Source organism: Xiphophorus couchianus, chromosome 15, assembly GCF_001444195.1.
Source record: "Xiphophorus couchianus chromosome 15, X_couchianus-1.0, whole genome shotgun sequence".
Classification (NCBI taxonomy): Eukaryota; Metazoa; Chordata; class Actinopteri; order Cyprinodontiformes; family Poeciliidae; genus Xiphophorus; species Xiphophorus couchianus.
This window is the reverse complement of record NC_040242.1, coordinates 8,310,436-8,328,460: the sequence shown is the minus strand read 5'-3', so window position 1 is coordinate 8,328,460 and position 18,025 is coordinate 8,310,436. Positions and strand designations below refer to the sequence as shown.

The window sequence follows — 18,025 nt, the reverse complement described above, 5'->3', positions numbered from 1 at the left end:
TTGCTAATTTCCCCAGGCAGTCCAATATCAGCCTGTACAAGAACTGCAATTAAGAGCTTCCTCTCACTGCAAAGACAATTACAAAATTGCTTGGATTTGCAAACCTGCATCAGAATGAAAAACAAGCCTTTTGCTGGTGGGAAAGCAAATGTGAGCACATCTGTTTGGAAATTCAGAGAGCAGATGAAACGTTATAAAATAGAAGTTTCTCCACAACAATGTCAGAGTTAGTCATACAAAATAACCCAACACATTTTTTAGTTATTGCTGCTGAAATGGGATTTAATAAGTAATTGAGTCATGAGGTTCTTTCTCTGTTACACACTATTTTTACCTTATTGTGTCCTGATAGAGTAAAATCCCAGATTTAAAAGTCTTTCTTGTTTTTCTCCCTTTGACAGTTTGCTATTAAGAACTAATTTTATTAGAAAAAAATCCTCTTTGTTTATAAATACTGAACATTTGTTCTGCTAAAGGCTAAAAATGTAGTATTTAGTGAAGACTGTGACTGCAGCCACTGCATCACTCTTTTATACAGAGATCAAAATGCAACTCATCATTGCATAACATTCAGTTTCAGAAACAGAAGAAAAGTTACAAAAAGAACTAAAAGTAGTAAAGAACTCGGTGATATCTCAAACATTTTGTGGGCATTTGAAGTGTGTATTATAAGACGGAATGAAAGGAACAACTTAACAGTTTTGTAAAAAAAGCTGACACAAATAAAACTGTCGTCCCAAATTCTAACAGCAAATCGATGCATGCTCGGACTTCTGGATATTTGTTGATCAAAGTCTCAAAGTCCATCTTCTTACCCCCAAAAAAGTTTGGTAAATGTTTTCTCTGTCTTCACTGTTGACAGTGGAAAAGGAACAACAAGCAGCTGACTCTTGTACCAGAGACAAACGCAGTAAGTACATCTAAAATAACTTTTTTGTCTTGATAAGCAATAATTACATTTGAAAGTCCATGTGTTAGTTCTCAAATATCCTTTTAAAAAATGTATGTTAAATGGGTCACACATGCTAGTGTTTAATATACTAACAGCAACACTGATTAGGTAGACCAGTAAAAAAAAAAGAACATTAAATGACCAACTGAATGTAACATAATTAAGAAAATAAATCTAGAGTAATAGTTATTCTTCAAATCAGAGATATCAAGTTATAAAGTTTTTGATAAGATCATCTTTTCCCAATAAAGACTGCAGGGACTTTGTGTCTAAATCATGCTTTGATCACTCAGTGATCACTAATATGTGACCTAATTCAGACTGCAGCATCAAGCTGGTAAGAGTGAACTTTGAGTTCTGCAGCAAGAATGACATTTTTTGTTTTCTGAAATGCTTTGTGGACTAAATCTAATCTCTGCAGTGTTGCACTAGAATATTTCACTAAATCAAATGAAATTCTTTTGATCTAACGAATACAATAGTTAAATGACTTTTATTGACAAGAAGCATATTTATCTTTTTGTGCATGCACATTAGAAAAATAGTGAACACTAAGCATAATTTCAAAGGCGATAACAAATGTGTTTAATTGCTGACAACACATCAGATTCTTGTTGAAAGCAACAAATAAAATTAGAGCATTTCAGTAACTTTTAATGACCATACAAAGAAAAAAATCTATCTCTCATTTAACTCAAATACTGTTTACCAAAAACTGATATCTAAAATAAAGTACAAGTTTTTGTAAGCATGCTTCGAGCTACATACTCAAACCTTTTGCCTTTGGTCCTCTACACAGGAGTGTGCAGTGGACTTTGAGCGTTCAAAGCGCTGTCTGTGCTTCGCGGCCCTCTGACAGAGTCCAGGTGTCGGTATAAAACAGCCGAGCTGAGACAGAGACATCAGTCTCGACTGAGAACTCACCAACCCGGGAGGAGAGAGCTACAAAGAGCCCGCCATGGGGGTCTCTAAGCTCTGCCTTTTGCTGCTCCTCAGTATATCAGCCTTGGCTCGTGAGTACCTTTCAACACATCTAACATCACAGGTTTATGTTTAAATATGCTCATATCTAAACAGTAAATGTAAAGTACTTTAACATGAATTTCAAGCATTTAATGAGTTTTTAAATGTAGCCCAGCGTTACTGTAAACTTATGTTCAAAACATTATTTTGCAGATCACAAGTCTTTTAGTCAAGTCTAAAGTCAAGTTCAAAGTCAAATCTTTGATTTCTAAGTCTTAAGTGACAAAGTGTAATTTAAATATAGAATTTAAATATATGCTTTCAAAATGTAAATAATTTTAAAGGCATGCTGCCTATTTATTTTCTAGAATAGGCAACTGATCAAAAACAATCAGTGTGATTGCATTTCATAGTAAATATGACTCCAGAATGATTTTTGAAAATAGTTTTCCTTCTTTATTTGTAGCCATCTCTTATTAACAATGTACTTTTACTAAAAGTACATTTTCTGTAATATTATTTTAATCTAAAGTGATGGTTTTTTAAATCTAAAATAAATAAAAATAACAAATGATTTATTTTTTACCATTTTACATTTTTTTATTTTACATTTTTCAAATACTACAATTTTTATTGAGTTAATCTTTTGTTCATTGTTTTCATTTTTTAGGAAGTTGAACATTTTTAGCTTTGCTGCTTGTGTTGCACAAACTAATCCTTGAACTTAGACTTTTCATCTCCAAAAAGTCTCTGCTCCTCTACTCACTTGCTGACCAACTCAGTTTTGTTATTTAATCTCAATAAACCTTCACTTCAGGCAAAATACAGCAACTTTTGCCAGACATTGGCTTAGTCCCTCATATCAATGTTTTTCGTTTTGTGTTGGTCTGAGGAAGAACCCTTATGGATGGCTAAATTAACTAATTCACTAATTGCCTGGGAAAGCTGCCATATGTGAAACCTTGACTTTCTTTTTTTTCATACTTCCCTCACAATGACCCTCAGACCTTAAAACTGACAAAAAACATTATGTCATAAAAATATTATTTCTTTTTGAGAAATGGAAACCTGAGTTGTTCTATTCTCACTCTAAACAGAGATAACACTTTAGCTTGCAGTTTAAAATGTTTCTCATATTGCTTACGATGTTTCATTAGCGATTTAGACTTTAACAATAAATACATATTGATTCCTTTCGATATTTTTTTGGTAACTGTCAAATTCCATGGTCATGTTTTTAATAAACTTAATAAAATGTAAATGAACTGTGCATATCATCTCCATAATCTCTGATAAAAAGATTTTTCATGCTTCCTATTCAAAAAAGCAACCAAAGAAAAGGGGAAAAAAAAGTCCTATTCTTGTTCTTGTCAGGTGTGATTTAAAACTTCCTGAAAAATGTGTATCCATGCCTAGGATGAAAATAACTTGATATTTGATGACATATTTTCACAAAAATACCAAATGAATTTGAGGTTTAAACTGTTCAACAACTGAAGGTGTCACTTTGGACCAGGGGAACTGTGATGACGTCTTTCTGCATTTGCTGACTTTTTGAACACAAACAACCAGTGAATTAAGGAACACTTAAGCATAATAATTTATAACCGCACTACTACAAGTCAAGTATACATCATTATTTTGTTACCCTTAGAGAAATATCACCAAAAACAACGCTAAATAATCTGATTTTCTATTAACAGTTGCCCAAGACGAAATATTTTCAACTTGTCTGCGTAAGTTGCTTTTAGCATTTTGTTCCTTTAGAATGATCAAACATTCATGATACAGAATCAAGATGCTTCAAATCTTTTTTTGATCTCCTCTAGTGGCCCAAAGGTACAAGCCCCTGCACAAATATGAATACCAATATGAAGCTGAATCTTTGAATGCTGTCAGTGGGGCCTCTAAGCTCAAGAATGGTCCCAAGGCCTCCTGCAAGGTAGAATTGTTTTATAATCATCAGATTTACTTTTTTTTCTGTTCATAAGACAGAATAAAAAGCCTTTGATTTGTTACACAGGTTGAGATTGAAGTTCCACAGATGTGCAGTTTCATCTTGCACACCACAGGCTGCAGTCTGAGCGAGGTGGTGGACACGGATGCAAATGGCAACCCCGTGTTCCTTCCAGCCGCAAGCTCTAACGGCTTTGCCGCCGAAATGGAACGGTAAGACAATCCACCTGAAGGATGGGTGTTAAAAGGAAGAAATAAAAAACTTCTGAAGAAGAATTGATTTATAAATAAAAAATATTACACATTTTCTTAAAGGCATCCTCTGAAGTTTGTTGTTGAGGGTGAGTATGACGTGAAACTCTTCCCTGCGGATGGCGAAACAACAACTATTCTGAACTTCAAGAGAGGCATCGTCTCTGCCCTGGCTGTGCCTCTGCTGGAGGAAGAGAAGAACAGCAACATGGTAGAGGGATTTATTAAGAAAAATGCTTAACGGCTAAACTTAATGGCACCCCTGGAAAAGATGTGCAAAAAGCCTTAAAATAAAAAATAAAGCACACAAAAACTAAATTAAAATGAATTTTTTTTTTCAGGAAATCCTCTGTGCCAACATTGCTGGCTCTCCTGCAGCAACTTCCTTTTAGAGATTTTTTATTATTTCCTTCAGATTCATAACTTTACAGAACAGGACGTTGCTGTAACTGTGATCTTGTTAATATAACTATTTATAAAGTTTTTACTTATTTTAAAGGCTTCTTACAAGGCTTTACCGAAGCTGCCATTAAGCATGGGGAGCTCTTTAAATGTATATTTCCAATTTCCATCATGCATTTATCTTCTCTAATTCTCCATCTTTATGTTAGCCCACCATCCATGGCAAGTGCATGACTTCCTACAAGAGCAATGCCAGAGAGGACATTGACACTGACATCAGCCTGCACAGGGATCTCTCCACATGTGACAAGTTTGAGCCCATAAGAGATCACAGCAGCCCACTGGCACTTATCACTGGCATGGTAAGACTCCCTAAAGTCATGCTGCAAGGAGATCACAGGAAATGCTTTTGCACAAATAATCTGTGAAAAAAAACAACATTTTATTCTTGACAGATTTAATCATATTCATTTTTCTTTGTTGAATCTGTGCTTAAATATGAGATTTAGCAATGCAATTTATAAAACTTTGATGTTATGTGACGACACAAACATTTCACCTGTGTTTTTTTTTAAATGGTCTACGTTACTAACTTCACGCTGTCCTAATTTGTAGCACTATCCATTGGCTCAGCTGGTCAGAAGTTCCCAAACATGTAACTACAAATTTGATAATGAGAAAAAACACATGACCTCTGGTTCCTGCACTGAAGAACACCTCGTCATACCTTTCTCCCACAAGTAAATCAAATCCTTCAAGAGTGTTATCATTTAATGAACAAAGATTCATGCTTAAATTTCTGTTCACTTATGTTTATATGTTTGTTTTTTTACAGGGGAAAATATGGATTTACCAATGTTGGAAAGCAGGAGTTGACTCTGGTCCAGGTTTCTTCTCACAATGACAGAGTATTTGAACGTGGTAAGTCCTCTCTTAAAGGTCACTTTCCAGAAATCATTAAAAAAATTCAGTCAGGCAATAAGACAGAATGTTGCAATTTAGTGACTATGGTTATTTAATTATTATCCTGTATAAATAGTAAATAGAAATCATATAGGTAAACGGTAAGAACAGAATTGAAGTTATGTTAGCATATTTGTGATTACTTATATGCATAAACTACCAGCATAATTAAATAGACAAAGGATAAACACTTGGTCTGTTGAAGTGTAGGAAATGGGGGTACGCTAGAATGAATTGACCATTTGAATCTATGAAATAGTAACATGACGTGACTATTTGACATTTTAAAGATGTTTTAGGGATATGTTTTTGAACCAGCACTTCGTCCAACCAAAATGTGACTTAAAAAAAATCTGTTGTTCAATTGAAGTAAAACGTGGTTCTTTTTCGGAAAGTCATGGAGTTGGCAGAAAAGGTTGCTTAACCTGTACACAGTGATGTGAAAATGTATTTGCCTCCTTGCAGTTTTGCTTAAAAAAGAAGTTACCATGAGTAAATGCAAAATGGAGCTTTTACGTGATAAATCAAGTATAATTAAACACATTCTTTGAAAGGCTGAGTTCAGTCTTTGTGGTTTTCACTACTACTGGACTTGTAGAATCAAGAAAGTCAGTCTGACAACATGACGGTCAAAAAGTCTCAGAAGACAAACCTCATATTTTGATATAACGGAAACAAGACATTAACATCGATCAGTCTGGAAAAAGTTCCAGATCCTTTGGGACTCCAGAGAACTGCAGCGAGTTTCATTATCCACAAATGGAAACAATATTGTAACAGTGACTTTCCCAGTGGTGGCTGGCCCACTAAAATTACTCCTAAAGTGCTTTGAGGATTCATTCAGCATGTCAACAAAGAAACCTAAATAACATCTATTAAACATCAGATTTATACAACAAGAAAGAGACTGAAAATAGAACAATGTGAGTGGAATGATTGCTAAGTAAAAGTAAAAAAAAAAAAAAAAAGGAGTGGAAATCTGCACGAAGAAAATATCTTTCTTGTATTGTATGTAGTATTATTTTGAATAATACCACCGTGGAAAGTTTTGAGGATGTTATTAAACATTTCAAATGATCTTTTTGGAAACTACATTGTGGTTTGCAGATTATAACAATTAATTCAGATGTCTGATTGTTTTATATTAAGACAACAACGTCAAGGATCTCACCATGGAGATTGTCGAGGACAAGAGCAGCATCCAAGATAAAGACACGGCCGTGAATCTCATGAGACAACTGGTCAATTTGCCTGAGACCGAAGGAGAGAGGAGGGCACACCTCTTCCACACCCTCATCTCCACAGTCCGTGGAATGAAGATTGAAACCCTGAAAGCTGCCCTTCCCGAGGTCGTCGCCTTGTCCCGCTTCCTGACCTACCAGGTTCTGGCCCAGTGTGGAACCCCCGAGTGCAGCAGTGCAATCATGCATATCCTCAGGTCGTTTGACACCTCAGACATTGAGGTTGATGCTGCTGTTTTCGCGTTGGGACTCATGTCCAATCCCTCTGCGCTCCTGATCAATGATATGCTCAAAATGGCCAAATACAAACCTAGTAAGCCCATCATGTATGCCCTGAGCAATGTTGTCAAACGGTAGGTGACCATTTCTTCGTTTTGTGTAAAATTAATCAGAAATACTACTATTCTACCAAGTGCATGATTTTACTCTTTTGCATTTATCATTGTGTCTTTTCTACAGATTTCACAAAGTTGAGAAAAAAACTATTCCAGAGATCCACTCTGTTGCTGAGTTCATGGCTTCCCAGTTGGGCGACTGTACTGGGGCGAAGGACCACACATTCCTGACACTCAGGGCAAGTATCGCAACTGCTACCTCAAAATACAAACAAAAATCCAGAATGTACCAAATATCTAATGAAAGTAACATGTGGCAGGGGATATAAGTATTGAAAACATCCACATTTTATTGGTAAATATATTTCTAATGAGTCTAGTGATGTGAAATTTATATTGGATTTAGTAATGATATATGTTACCCACATATAGAAACGTAATTAACCCATTCACAGTTCAGTAATTTTTGTACAAAATGGAAGACATAGGAAATAAGGATCAAACATATTAACATAATGTGTTCAATAGTAGAAAATTGTTTTTGTGACAACTTCAAGATGTTTCTGTAATGAGAAAACTCGTCAGATCTACAGTTCTTTCGATATGTTTTCAGTTGCACACTGGTTGACTTACTGATTGCATCATCTTGTTGCCTCTGAGAAGTTTTGGTGTTACATGTTTGGGAACTTTATCTTGTTGAAAAATACACCTCGGTTTTGTCTTTACATTTATATTAGGAATGTTCAGCAAAAGGTTTCCCATTGTTGCTCCTTTAACTGTAGGATTTTTGCAGGAAAGTAACAAACATCCCACAATGTGAGGTTCCTCCCTCCAAAATTCTCCTTTTGGTATTTGGGTTGTCAAAATAACTAATATTTTTTGTCCGTTATCCTGCAATAGCTAGCCCCGCCCACTTCATCACAACCCTCCGGGGCTGACTACTGACCAGTTCTCTGTCTAACAGGTCCGGAAAATCTCTAAGACCTGGGTATTACCCTAAAAGAGATCTATAAGAGATAATCTATTTAAACTGGTGTCGAAAGCGATTCGTCTAGCTCTAACTACCTCCAATCCAGAAGTTACGACCCTTTTCAGTTAAGAAACAGTCAGCTGAGTAGCCCTCACAGCTGCGTAATTCCAATAACCACTCCTGTTAACGGTAGCTCGCTTTCTAAAATATAACTTGCTCTTGGAACCGGCTAGATTAAATTTAGTGACTTGGATGTAAGTCCCTGGGTCATTATTTTACTCTCGCCAAAGGAAATTATGAAGCCTCCTCTTTACTAGAACCATGTACCTTAGTTTTACCTTTATTAAAAGAACTAAAAAAATGATTAAATGACTCAATTAATTCCAATGTCCACCAACCTCATTAGAATTTTAGAGTAAGAATTTATTAAGCAAGCTTAAGCAGGGATATGTGACATACAAATCAATAATCAATTGTATACAAGTCAAGAGCAGTGTAATAAGATCAACATGTATAATCATACCTTTCTGTCTCTTTCCCTAACCTATGTCACAGATTCTGAGATAGCTTTTTAGGAAGCGAGTTCTACTCATACCCAGTTGGTGGTGGATCTTTGGCAACAGGATCGTCCGAAAACCTTGGTCTGAATCTTTGTCCTTTATGTGGAAAATCCTCTTTAGAATAGGAGCAAAGTAGAGAGGGTTCAATTGTTTTGAAAACCCAACTCCTTATCCCTCCGGAACCTTTGTCTTTTCTCCAAGTCTGTTGCAATGTTTGGGTTGAGGCAAGACCGACGATCGAATCAGAAACCCGGGTTGGACGATTGGAACTTGTCTCCCTTTGGCGGCACGAAGCTTCAGCTTTTCCCGTGGCTTCAGGGTGTGGTCTGCTGTTGTTTCCTCGATCTGCTTCTTCGTGTTAGCTCTACTTCGGTGCCGCAGACAAAGAACAAGAACTTCTCCTTTTCCGTCTGCTTATATACAGTTCTCTGCCATATATGTGTATGGGGAGTGTTAGTTTACGTGGTTTCGGCTCCTCCTGTCTGCTGGCTGGGATGGAAAGTACCGTCCTTTCCTCAGCGTGTTGTTCTTAGCCAACCATACTGCCCCACCCATCCTGTGCGTCTGGCCATCTGTTCAGAACTGCTTGCGACAGCAGGAACTCACAAGTTCCCCTTCTGCTTTTTCCCTTTTTCTTTTTAACATTAAAACCTATGTGCTTTCCTCTGATTAACTTTTAAACACAGTCAAATATTAAAAACTATGTGCTGATTTCCATTAAGCATTAATCATAAGCATTAATCACCTCTTTCACTTATTATAAATCATCAAACCTTAATCATTGCATTGTTGTCATGTTAGTACAGATCATGATTCGTACACTTCAGAATCATTCAGTGAATCATTCAGTGATTACTTACATACAGTCATTTTACCTATTGTATTCATCCATGTTCAACTTAATCATTATCAAAACACTCAATCATTATAAATCAAAACACAAGATTGCTTTATTTCCTTCAGGCTTTCATGCACCTTTTTCTGTGTGTACCTGGATAGATCTCAAACCTCATACCAGTTTTCTTGACACCCCCTCCTTGAGATCGGACGGTGCATCGCAGAAAACACAAAGTCCGAGGTCAAAAGAGGTCAAATCCATCACCGCAATCAGCAGTCAAGATGTCCTGTTCGTAGCAGGCAACCGGAGATGATGATGGTGTCCAGGTATCCACAACCTCATACTCCGTCAGATTGGACGGCGGAGAAATCCAGCACTCGGCGTCCAACTGTGGAGGAAGTGGAGATCCTGCTGATCCGGGAGGGCTAATGTCCTCCAGGGAAAATTGCAGAAGCGAAGACAGATCCATCTCGGAGTCTGGCAGTGTCGGTGGGTTGTCACAGAATCCCTCCAACTCAGTCAGCAGATCCTGAAAATCCATATCGGTTGAAGGCGGATCCGGTGAAGGAGATGACACGAAGAGGGCGTCTTCTGTCTGGCACGCTTGGTGAGATGAACTGAGAATCTCAGTTTGGGTACCTTTTCTGTGAGTCGCACTGCTGGTTTGGCATCCGACATCGATAAACATATCCGGCGACCCGGGACACGCTGGTGGAAGGTACTCGCCCACTGCCACAACTCGTCCATCGAGAAGGTGTAGAGTAGGCAGGCATTGTCGAGTAAGCTGGTGCTCCCATAATTTCTGGATCACGGGCAGCAGGAGTCCCGTGTGCATTGGAGATGTTATAAGGTCGTCGTCTTCTTGGCCAAAGGCAGAGGTCCACACTATTTTGTGCACCCGTTCCAGGGATCGAGATGTGGAGGCCGCTATGTAAGGTAAATCTCCTTGCCCTGTGGCGCAGAGAATTGCCGTTACATCGGTGATACGGCTGCTCACGCAACGGTGACACCAGCGGGAGGACGATGCAACCCATATGAATCCATAGGACTCTGCGGCGATTCCACATCCCACACAGCAGGTTGGTGCCTGAGAAGAAACAGCAACCTAGGTAACTTCACGATTAGGGGTTTCGGATTAACAATAACACAACGATTATGCAAAAGCGAAAGCGGAGAGTGTAGCCGGTTTAAGCTCGTGTGCCTGCTTGGGCTGCCAGCCAGGGAGAATTAATCACAGGAACCGGAATATCATGATCTGGAGCTGGTTCGCCCCGATCATAGACATGAGCTGAATCATGGAATATTGCAGCATAGGTCATCATCCATACAACGATGGCCAGGTCTGAGGTCTCCTGAAGCCAGTAGAGGACCACCAAGATCCCCCAAACCGTTGCCCAAAGAGCCAGAACTATCCACTTTTGTAGCCATATGCGCCTGCCCCGACCTTTGATGGACAAGGCTTGGCGCGCTAAGTAGACGAGGATAGATACTGCGAAGAGCCCTTCTAGAATAGCTGTGAGGATCTTAAGTGGGGCGGTTCGAGTGGCATGACTGCTCCCAGCGACCAACTCCAGTATCAGGGCTGTGGTGTCAGTGACGAGCCATAGGCAGACCACAACGCCCCTGCGCCAGTTGATGCGGGTACGGCCCATCAGGTAACAAGCGAAGAGGGATGAAGCTAACCCCCATTTCTGGAGGATGATGGGTCGTAGGATAAGCTTCACATATCCTTGTAGCGCAACGAAGATCCTCATAGGATGTCCTCTGGGCCAGGAACCAGTGTGGCAGTAGAGTACCCAGGCCAGGGTAACCCCTAAGTGCTCAAAGGTACTCACTTGAAGTGGTGCAAAAAGTGAGTTGGGGTTTGATGAGTTGGCTGAAGAGTTGGATGCCATGATGTCCAATGGTTGTTCTTTTGGTTCCGGTGTTGTCGGCAGCGGCGGTGAAGGTTGAATGGCTCGTAGGCACACGAGAGCTCTCTCTTATGCAGAAGCAGGCTCCTCCTTCGGAGGGAGGGGCTGGCACTCCCTCTTTTTGCAACGACAAAGTGCTTTCAGCCACACCTCCAGGACGATTTTGCCAACGATTAAAGCCACGGCCACGCCCAGTAGGCCCAAGATGTATGGCCACAGCAGGCTCAGAGCATCTAGCAGCCACTGTCCGACGATGTGGAGGCCTCCCTCTACAATGTTAGCAACGCCTTCCACGACGTCGGTAAGGGTGGTCACGATAGCTGATCCCAACGTCTCGAACCAGTAACAATCATGTTGGTCAGACCCTTTTCCACATTTTTCCCAAATTTCCTTGGAGATTTCGCAGGTGAGATTGGAATACAAAAGGTTAGGCCCGACCCAATCAAACCCTGGGTCTGTGTGCCCATCACACAGATTCTTGCGGAAAGCATGTCCTTCGGCGATGGCCACCAGGGGATTTGGGATGAATGGAACTGGGAGACCCAGAATGCTCTTGCGCTTCTGGAGATGGTATCCCAGAATTGCGTCGGTGCAGGTCCGTCCGCTCACTATGGCCCTCCGCCAAGTACCATTGATTTTGCGCCAAGTAACTTCAGAAGAGTGAGTGTCATACTCATCGGCATAATGTTGTTTGCAGTAGCTTTCCCAACCTCGGACCTCGTGGCAGGGTCTTCTGGCCAAACTGATGACACATTCAAGGACTTGTCGTGTGTTGTTTTTACAAGTCATGCGCCAGGGTCTCGGGTTGACGTAGTTTTCAGGTCTCCAAAAAATTCCAGGCCAAATCGCGCGGTCCTTAGAATAAACTGTGGCGAGGTACTGGTACTTGATCCAATAATTGGTGGACTCACTAAGACATGGTATAACCCAGGCTTGAAGTTCTTCCTGTTGGAGTCCCCACCATTCCCATTCGCAATCTCGATAATAATCCTCATAGCAGGCTTGTAGAGCCCATTTAGCGGTAGGAAGGGTTTCGGGATCAGGGCAGTGATACTTCCATACGGAAAATAAAGTATGGCTTTCTTGTAAGAGGTCACATCGTGGTGAAGATAGGGTGTTCCTCCAATAAGTATCGTTGAGGCTGTCAAAAATCCTCTTGGCGACACACTTATCAATCTTTGCAAAATCACCCTTAGGAGCGTGAAGAAGATCTTCAGGAGTTGGAAGGCGTTGGGTACGCAAGTTGGCAATGTGTAGCTCCTCTAATCCAGCAGGAGAGCGAACCGCCCCCTCTGGGAAGTCTCCCACAAAGAACGTTTGGTCCGTTGCTATATATGTCCATGGGAATGTGTTATTCAGCCAGACTTCAATTTCTGTACGTACTGTGCGTACAGAATGCCATAAATCCGTCCAGTATTCTTCTACAGCTGTTACAATGTAATTTTGGCCCCTGCATTTGACGAACTTATTCCAGAGGCAGGCATTCAACCACCTAAAGTGGTGCCTATAACAATGTTGTTGGTCAGATTGGTACATAAACCGTGTAGGACCTTGCCGAATCAGGAAAGCCGTAATATTAGCTAAACTGTTGTTGGGGGGGGGCCGCGTGACCCAGTTGCGAAAGTCGTTTCGGGAGGTTCTGTTGATCCGCTCTCGCTCTGTGATGTTGGCATCTTCTCTGCAATTTAGGTGATAGTCTCCCCAAAACTCCCCTCGTGGGAGCCAGGTTCGACAGCCTGTGGACCTGTGCGGGGCCGGGTATATAACTTCGGTATCCCAGTATCCCTGTTCAGGTAAAAGTAGTAGCGACCGACAGGCCATATTGCAATGCCATTGTGGAAAGCCTCGATCCGGATGAATCCAGTTGCATCTCACGGTCCGTCGCTCCTGGCGCTGTAGAACCCGTATCCAGCAGAGCGCTCCGGTGTCGAGGAAGTCATAGGCGTAGATCTCCCAGGTCCGATTCAAGAGGTCGTCTAGGGAGGAGTCGTTCAATTTGTAGGCTCGGCTTTCCACATACTTTTTGCCGTTGTCTTTGGCGAATAATCCGGTTCGATTCTGGGCAGAAGTTTCGCTGTCCCATGGCACAAAAATAGCCGTGGTGCTTGTATTCCAGCAGTTGAAAGTGGCATACTTGGAATGTCCATAAGTGACCTTTGTGTGCGTAAGGTACCACGGTCCAACTCCGATGAAGTAGAAGATCGTAGCGAGAACAGCAGCAGCAAATAGCAGAGCAAGAAGCGTCAGCAGCCCTTTCAGGCAAAGGGATTTTCCTGTTATCGTAGTCGTTTTCCGTAGCAAGGGTTCGTTAGAGGTGTCCGAGTCGTCGTCAGTGTCAGAAGAGCTGTCCGAATCCGATGTTGAGTCCAGCCAACCCTGGTCTGTAGGCTTGCGCCTCATGCCGATAGCATCCATTCTGGCCAGATTAGTGATTCTCTGGGATCCGGTGCATCAGGCTTTGCACAAATTTTTCTCAAAGCCTTGATACAGCCTTGGTGAGCCGGGTTCTTTGCAACCCGTCTGGTGGCTCTTCTTTGTTGCAAGGCTGTAAATATAGGAGAGGGGTAGGGTAAGTCGGGCTCCAGCCCCCTCCACACCCACTTCCAGTGGAACACCCTCCAATAGTGCGGCCGAGGAAACGGGCCTTGGGCGGTGCCGTTTTTCAACGCCTGGTCATACCAAGATTCGTGATTGTACCCTATTGGGGCGGGTACTGAGATGTAGGTGTACAAAGGTTGCCCATGCAAAGTTAGTCTGGTGCGGTACCCCCAGGTTGATGGGGTAAAAATCCTCTGGTGTGGTGGGTTGGGGTAGACCCTGTCTATTTCTAATTTCAATGGAAGCCTGGTGTTATTAAATATATAACATTCTGGATTCATTTCCCTCTTTACTATGGTTTTTGCCATACTTGGTGATGTGGTCCAAATAATCATGTCATTAAGTGAAATTTCACAATATAGTCCTTGCAGTGGTTCAAGGTAATGGGGACCCCACCTTATCCGTAGTTCGATCCCCTGTACCCTGTGATACACTGTATTAAAAGTCCATGGCAGAGATCTTGGGCTCATAGGTGAAATTGATGCATAATGGACCGTGTTATTGGACCCTCGTCCTTGCCAAGCAGGCGGTGCGGTGGGGATGAATAAATGTGGCTTCGTTGGAGGGGGTGACGTGTACTCTTCACTTTCCCCCACCTGTTTGGTGTTCTGAAAATCAGTGGGTCGAAGATATATGAGGTACTTGAGAAAATATGCTTCGGTGAGCGGATTGGAAGGAGTGAAATCTTCTCGTGGCATATCCAGGAGAATAGAGGTAGTAGGGAGTCTCAGGAACGGACCTTTATCTGATAGTCCCGACGAGACTCCAGCTCCTACTTTGAACATTTTAGTTACAAAAACCTTTGTACCTGTCCGTCTTGTGGGTTTTGACTGACGTTGGGACTTGACGACTCGTTTTCCCCTTTCCGGTTTATCCGTTAGTCTTGGTTCTTCTTCCTCCATGGAAATGCTGAAGCGAGCTTCTGCCAGGCGTGGGTCTTGGGTTTCTTCTTAGGAGGCTCCGGTTCGGTGTAGGACACGGTGGCGTAATTCTGCTCGTCTGGCACCACTTTGATGGCTGCTCCGACGGAGTAGATTCCTTTAAAGGGGACGGTGATCATGCGCACTGACAGCTGAATCTGGCAGGAGGTGCTAGGATCGGAGGGCGTACCCGCTCTGTGGGCCACTCCTCCCGGGTGTTGCAATACTCCATCCCGAAACTGGGACTCCGCTGTTATCCAGTACAGGCAAGACTTTTCCTTAGGTCTTACCGCATTGCTGCCCCACCCGTCCACCTCAGTGGTGTAGTAATACATATCTGAGCAGCGTACTCCATCTTCCCTTGGCACGTCCGGTAAATCCACCACAGGAATTGTGCAGTCATTGATGACTTCCAAAATCAGATGTGACCATGTGGTCAGCTCCCAGGGGCCTGTCCAACCCCCATTAATGGCTTGGTCTCTGGCATCATCTGGGAGTGCACTTAGCCCCTCAGCTGATGGTTGGTACGCGTGAGGACGATGTACCCGGAAGATCACAGGGGAGTGGCTGGTGTTCAATGGTGGAAATGACAGGGATGTTCCGGCAGCTTCATACGGCCAGGCAGCATGAACAGAATCCCACAGGACATCATGGGGCCCTTCTTCCCTCCTCCACACCCATGGATCCGCTTCTTCTGGGGTGTTTGGGGGAGCTGAAGGTCCTGGTAATATTATTGGTATGGGGCTCCCGTGATTTGGTTGTACTTGTCCATATGTTCTGTAATATCGCAGCGAGCTGTAAAACCTCGTCACCTGCCATCCCTCAGCCTGACCTGTCAAAGTCAGTTCTCCTCTCCCCAGCTGGTCTTCGCAAGTAGAACAGTGGTGGAGATCGTCCCCATCCCAGACGCAATAACAGCTTTTTGGTTCTTCATTCTGCCAGCTCCATTGGGTCTCCAACTGAAGTCGGGGCAGGTAACCTACCCGGCAGTTCCCACAGATGGTGTTGTTCAAAACCGTAACCGGAGAGACGCGGAGATGTTGTAGTATCTCTGCGGTGGCTCCTTGTTGCCTGGGTTTCTCACGGCCCGGTCCCTCCCAGGTGATGGGGAGTGGGTTGTTTACTAAACAAACCGGACAGCGACTTTTAGCTCTTGCCCATATCAGCATCTCTCGCTCCTCCGACAGGACTCCCTTTTTAGCCCAATCCAATTTCTTCAGGGCTCGTCCTGCCCAAATCCCTGAAGGTGTTCTTCTAATTATAACCACCCCTTTCACGGTGGCCAGTCCGATATAGGGTGGAATGGTACATGATTCACTGGCCATTTCACCGGCTTCTGTTTCACTTTAGTCAGGAACTGGCTTGAGCTGCTCAACTCCTTGAATCCCTTTTCTTTTCAGCAATACTGTGTTCCTATCCAGTACTTGCTTGACGATGTCAGTGGTCTCAAACTTGGGTTTTACTGCTGCATTTACAGGTTGCTCTCTTGCTTTGACCCACACGCGCTGTCCCTCTCGGAATGGCACTCTGGGCGTCGGCTTCTCCTTTTTGTCGCTGGAGCTCCGCCCCACTTCCTTCGTGGTGAACGGCCGTTGGTTGAGCTCCATTGCAGGGGCGGGCCTCTCGGCTCTGCTTCTGTCGTTCAGGGCCTGCCCCATTTCCACCGCCTGTGTGCTCCAACTGTTGGTGTTAGCATTTTTAGCTATCCAGCTTTTCACTAACCCTATGGCTCGTTCTACCACTCCGTTAGCTTGTGGGGTATAGGGTGGAGAGTAAACTCGCATTACTCCAAACTTTTGGCACCATTGGTCAACCTGTGAATTACGGAAATGAGTCCCATTATCCGTGCGCAGCTCTTTCGGGATTCCCAGGGCACTGCATACTTGTTCCAGCATGCCGACAACACTGTTGCCGTTTGCTTTCCTGGCTGCTTTTGTAGTTACAAACCCCGACATAGAATCCACCAGCACTAAGAGGTACTTCTCACCTCTTCTTCCTGTTATCCCCATGGGGCCTGCAACATCCATGCAGACTGAACCCCAGGGGACCGTGCTTTTGATGGATAACCCCTCCATCCGCTGCCCTCGGCGACCTGCGTTGTATTGTCCACATACTTCACAGTCCCTTAGCACGCGTTGGACTTGTTTCACTGGGATCCAAAGATCCTGCTCCTCCAGCTCCTTACGGGTAGGTCGTACGCCTGCATGTCCAAGGGCCTCATGCACGCTCCGCACGACCTCGACCACGTACTCTTCTGGGACCTCCCGTCCTCTGGGAGTGCTGTCCCACTTCTCGGTACCGACAAAGACGATCTTTCTTTGCTGGACATAACAGTCCACTTCATCATTCCCACGCCAATGAGCTCCCTCATGCGTGTGTGCTTTTTGATGCTCAACATCTATTTCCAGTTGTAGTTTTAGCTCAGCAATCTTTTTCCACAAGTCTCTGTGTGCCACTGGCTTGCCCTTCGCTGTCTCGAAACCATTTTCTTCCCAAATGGCCAAGTCTTCTCTAAGGGCTTGAGCGCAGTAGTAACTGTCGGTTACTAACCTGGCATTCTTGATTTTCCTTTTCACCAGCTCCAGCAATCCTTCCAGTACGGCCGTTACTTCTCCGGCTTGAGCACTACCGGGAGCTTTTCCTTTCTGACGGCATTTTTCCTTGCCGTCTTGCTTCAGAATAAATCCCCAGTATGCCGACTGGTCGGACCCCTTTCTGGATCCATCGGTGTAGATTGTCCATTCCGGTTGTTTTGGCTCCTCAGATGTCTCTGGTGGTTTCTTCTTACTGGTGGGTTGTGCTGGCCCAATCTCAAGCTCCGGGTCCAGCAGGATGTCTTCCCATCTTCCCCACCGTGTGTTAGTTGCTTTAGTACTTTCCACGGTACCTTTTCTTAGATACTTATGAACTTGGCTCTGTGTGATGACTTTAACTGGTTGTCCTTGTGCTAGATCCTTCAGCACACCCCAGTAACGAGCTAACACCGCTAGCTCTTTCTCCTCCTGCGGATATTTCCTCTCAACAGAAGTCAGGGTGTAACTCCACAGGGTAACCAAGCCTCCATTTTCATTACTTACTTTGATCATGGCATCGTCATTCTCACAGCTGATCTCTGCTACCAGTCGTTCTGACAAACTTCTTGGCTCCAGTCTCACAGCTGCT

The 18,025-nt window shown here is 43.2% G+C and overlaps 1 protein-coding gene across 1 annotated transcript in view; it reads left to right on the top strand.

Annotated features, from left to right (window-relative positions):
• The first annotated feature begins 825 nt into the window (after positions 1-825).
• apobb.1 (apolipoprotein Bb, tandem duplicate 1) overlaps positions 826-18,025 on the top strand; it is a 36,826-nt gene continuing 19,626 nt past the window's right edge. Inside the window, exons 1-11 of the mRNA XM_028040696.1 lie at positions 826-910; positions 1,752-1,965; positions 3,619-3,651; positions 3,745-3,857; positions 3,939-4,084; positions 4,187-4,334; positions 4,735-4,887; positions 5,141-5,265; positions 5,361-5,446; positions 6,638-7,082; positions 7,189-7,303. Of these exons, the coding sequence (XP_027896497.1) occupies positions 1,911-1,965; positions 3,619-3,651; positions 3,745-3,857; positions 3,939-4,084; positions 4,187-4,334; positions 4,735-4,887; positions 5,141-5,265; positions 5,361-5,446; positions 6,638-7,082; positions 7,189-7,303 (1,419 nt within the window). The 5' untranslated portion in view covers positions 826-910; positions 1,752-1,910. The remainder of the gene's footprint in view (positions 911-1,751; positions 1,966-3,618; positions 3,652-3,744; positions 3,858-3,938; positions 4,085-4,186; positions 4,335-4,734; positions 4,888-5,140; positions 5,266-5,360; positions 5,447-6,637; positions 7,083-7,188; positions 7,304-18,025) is intronic.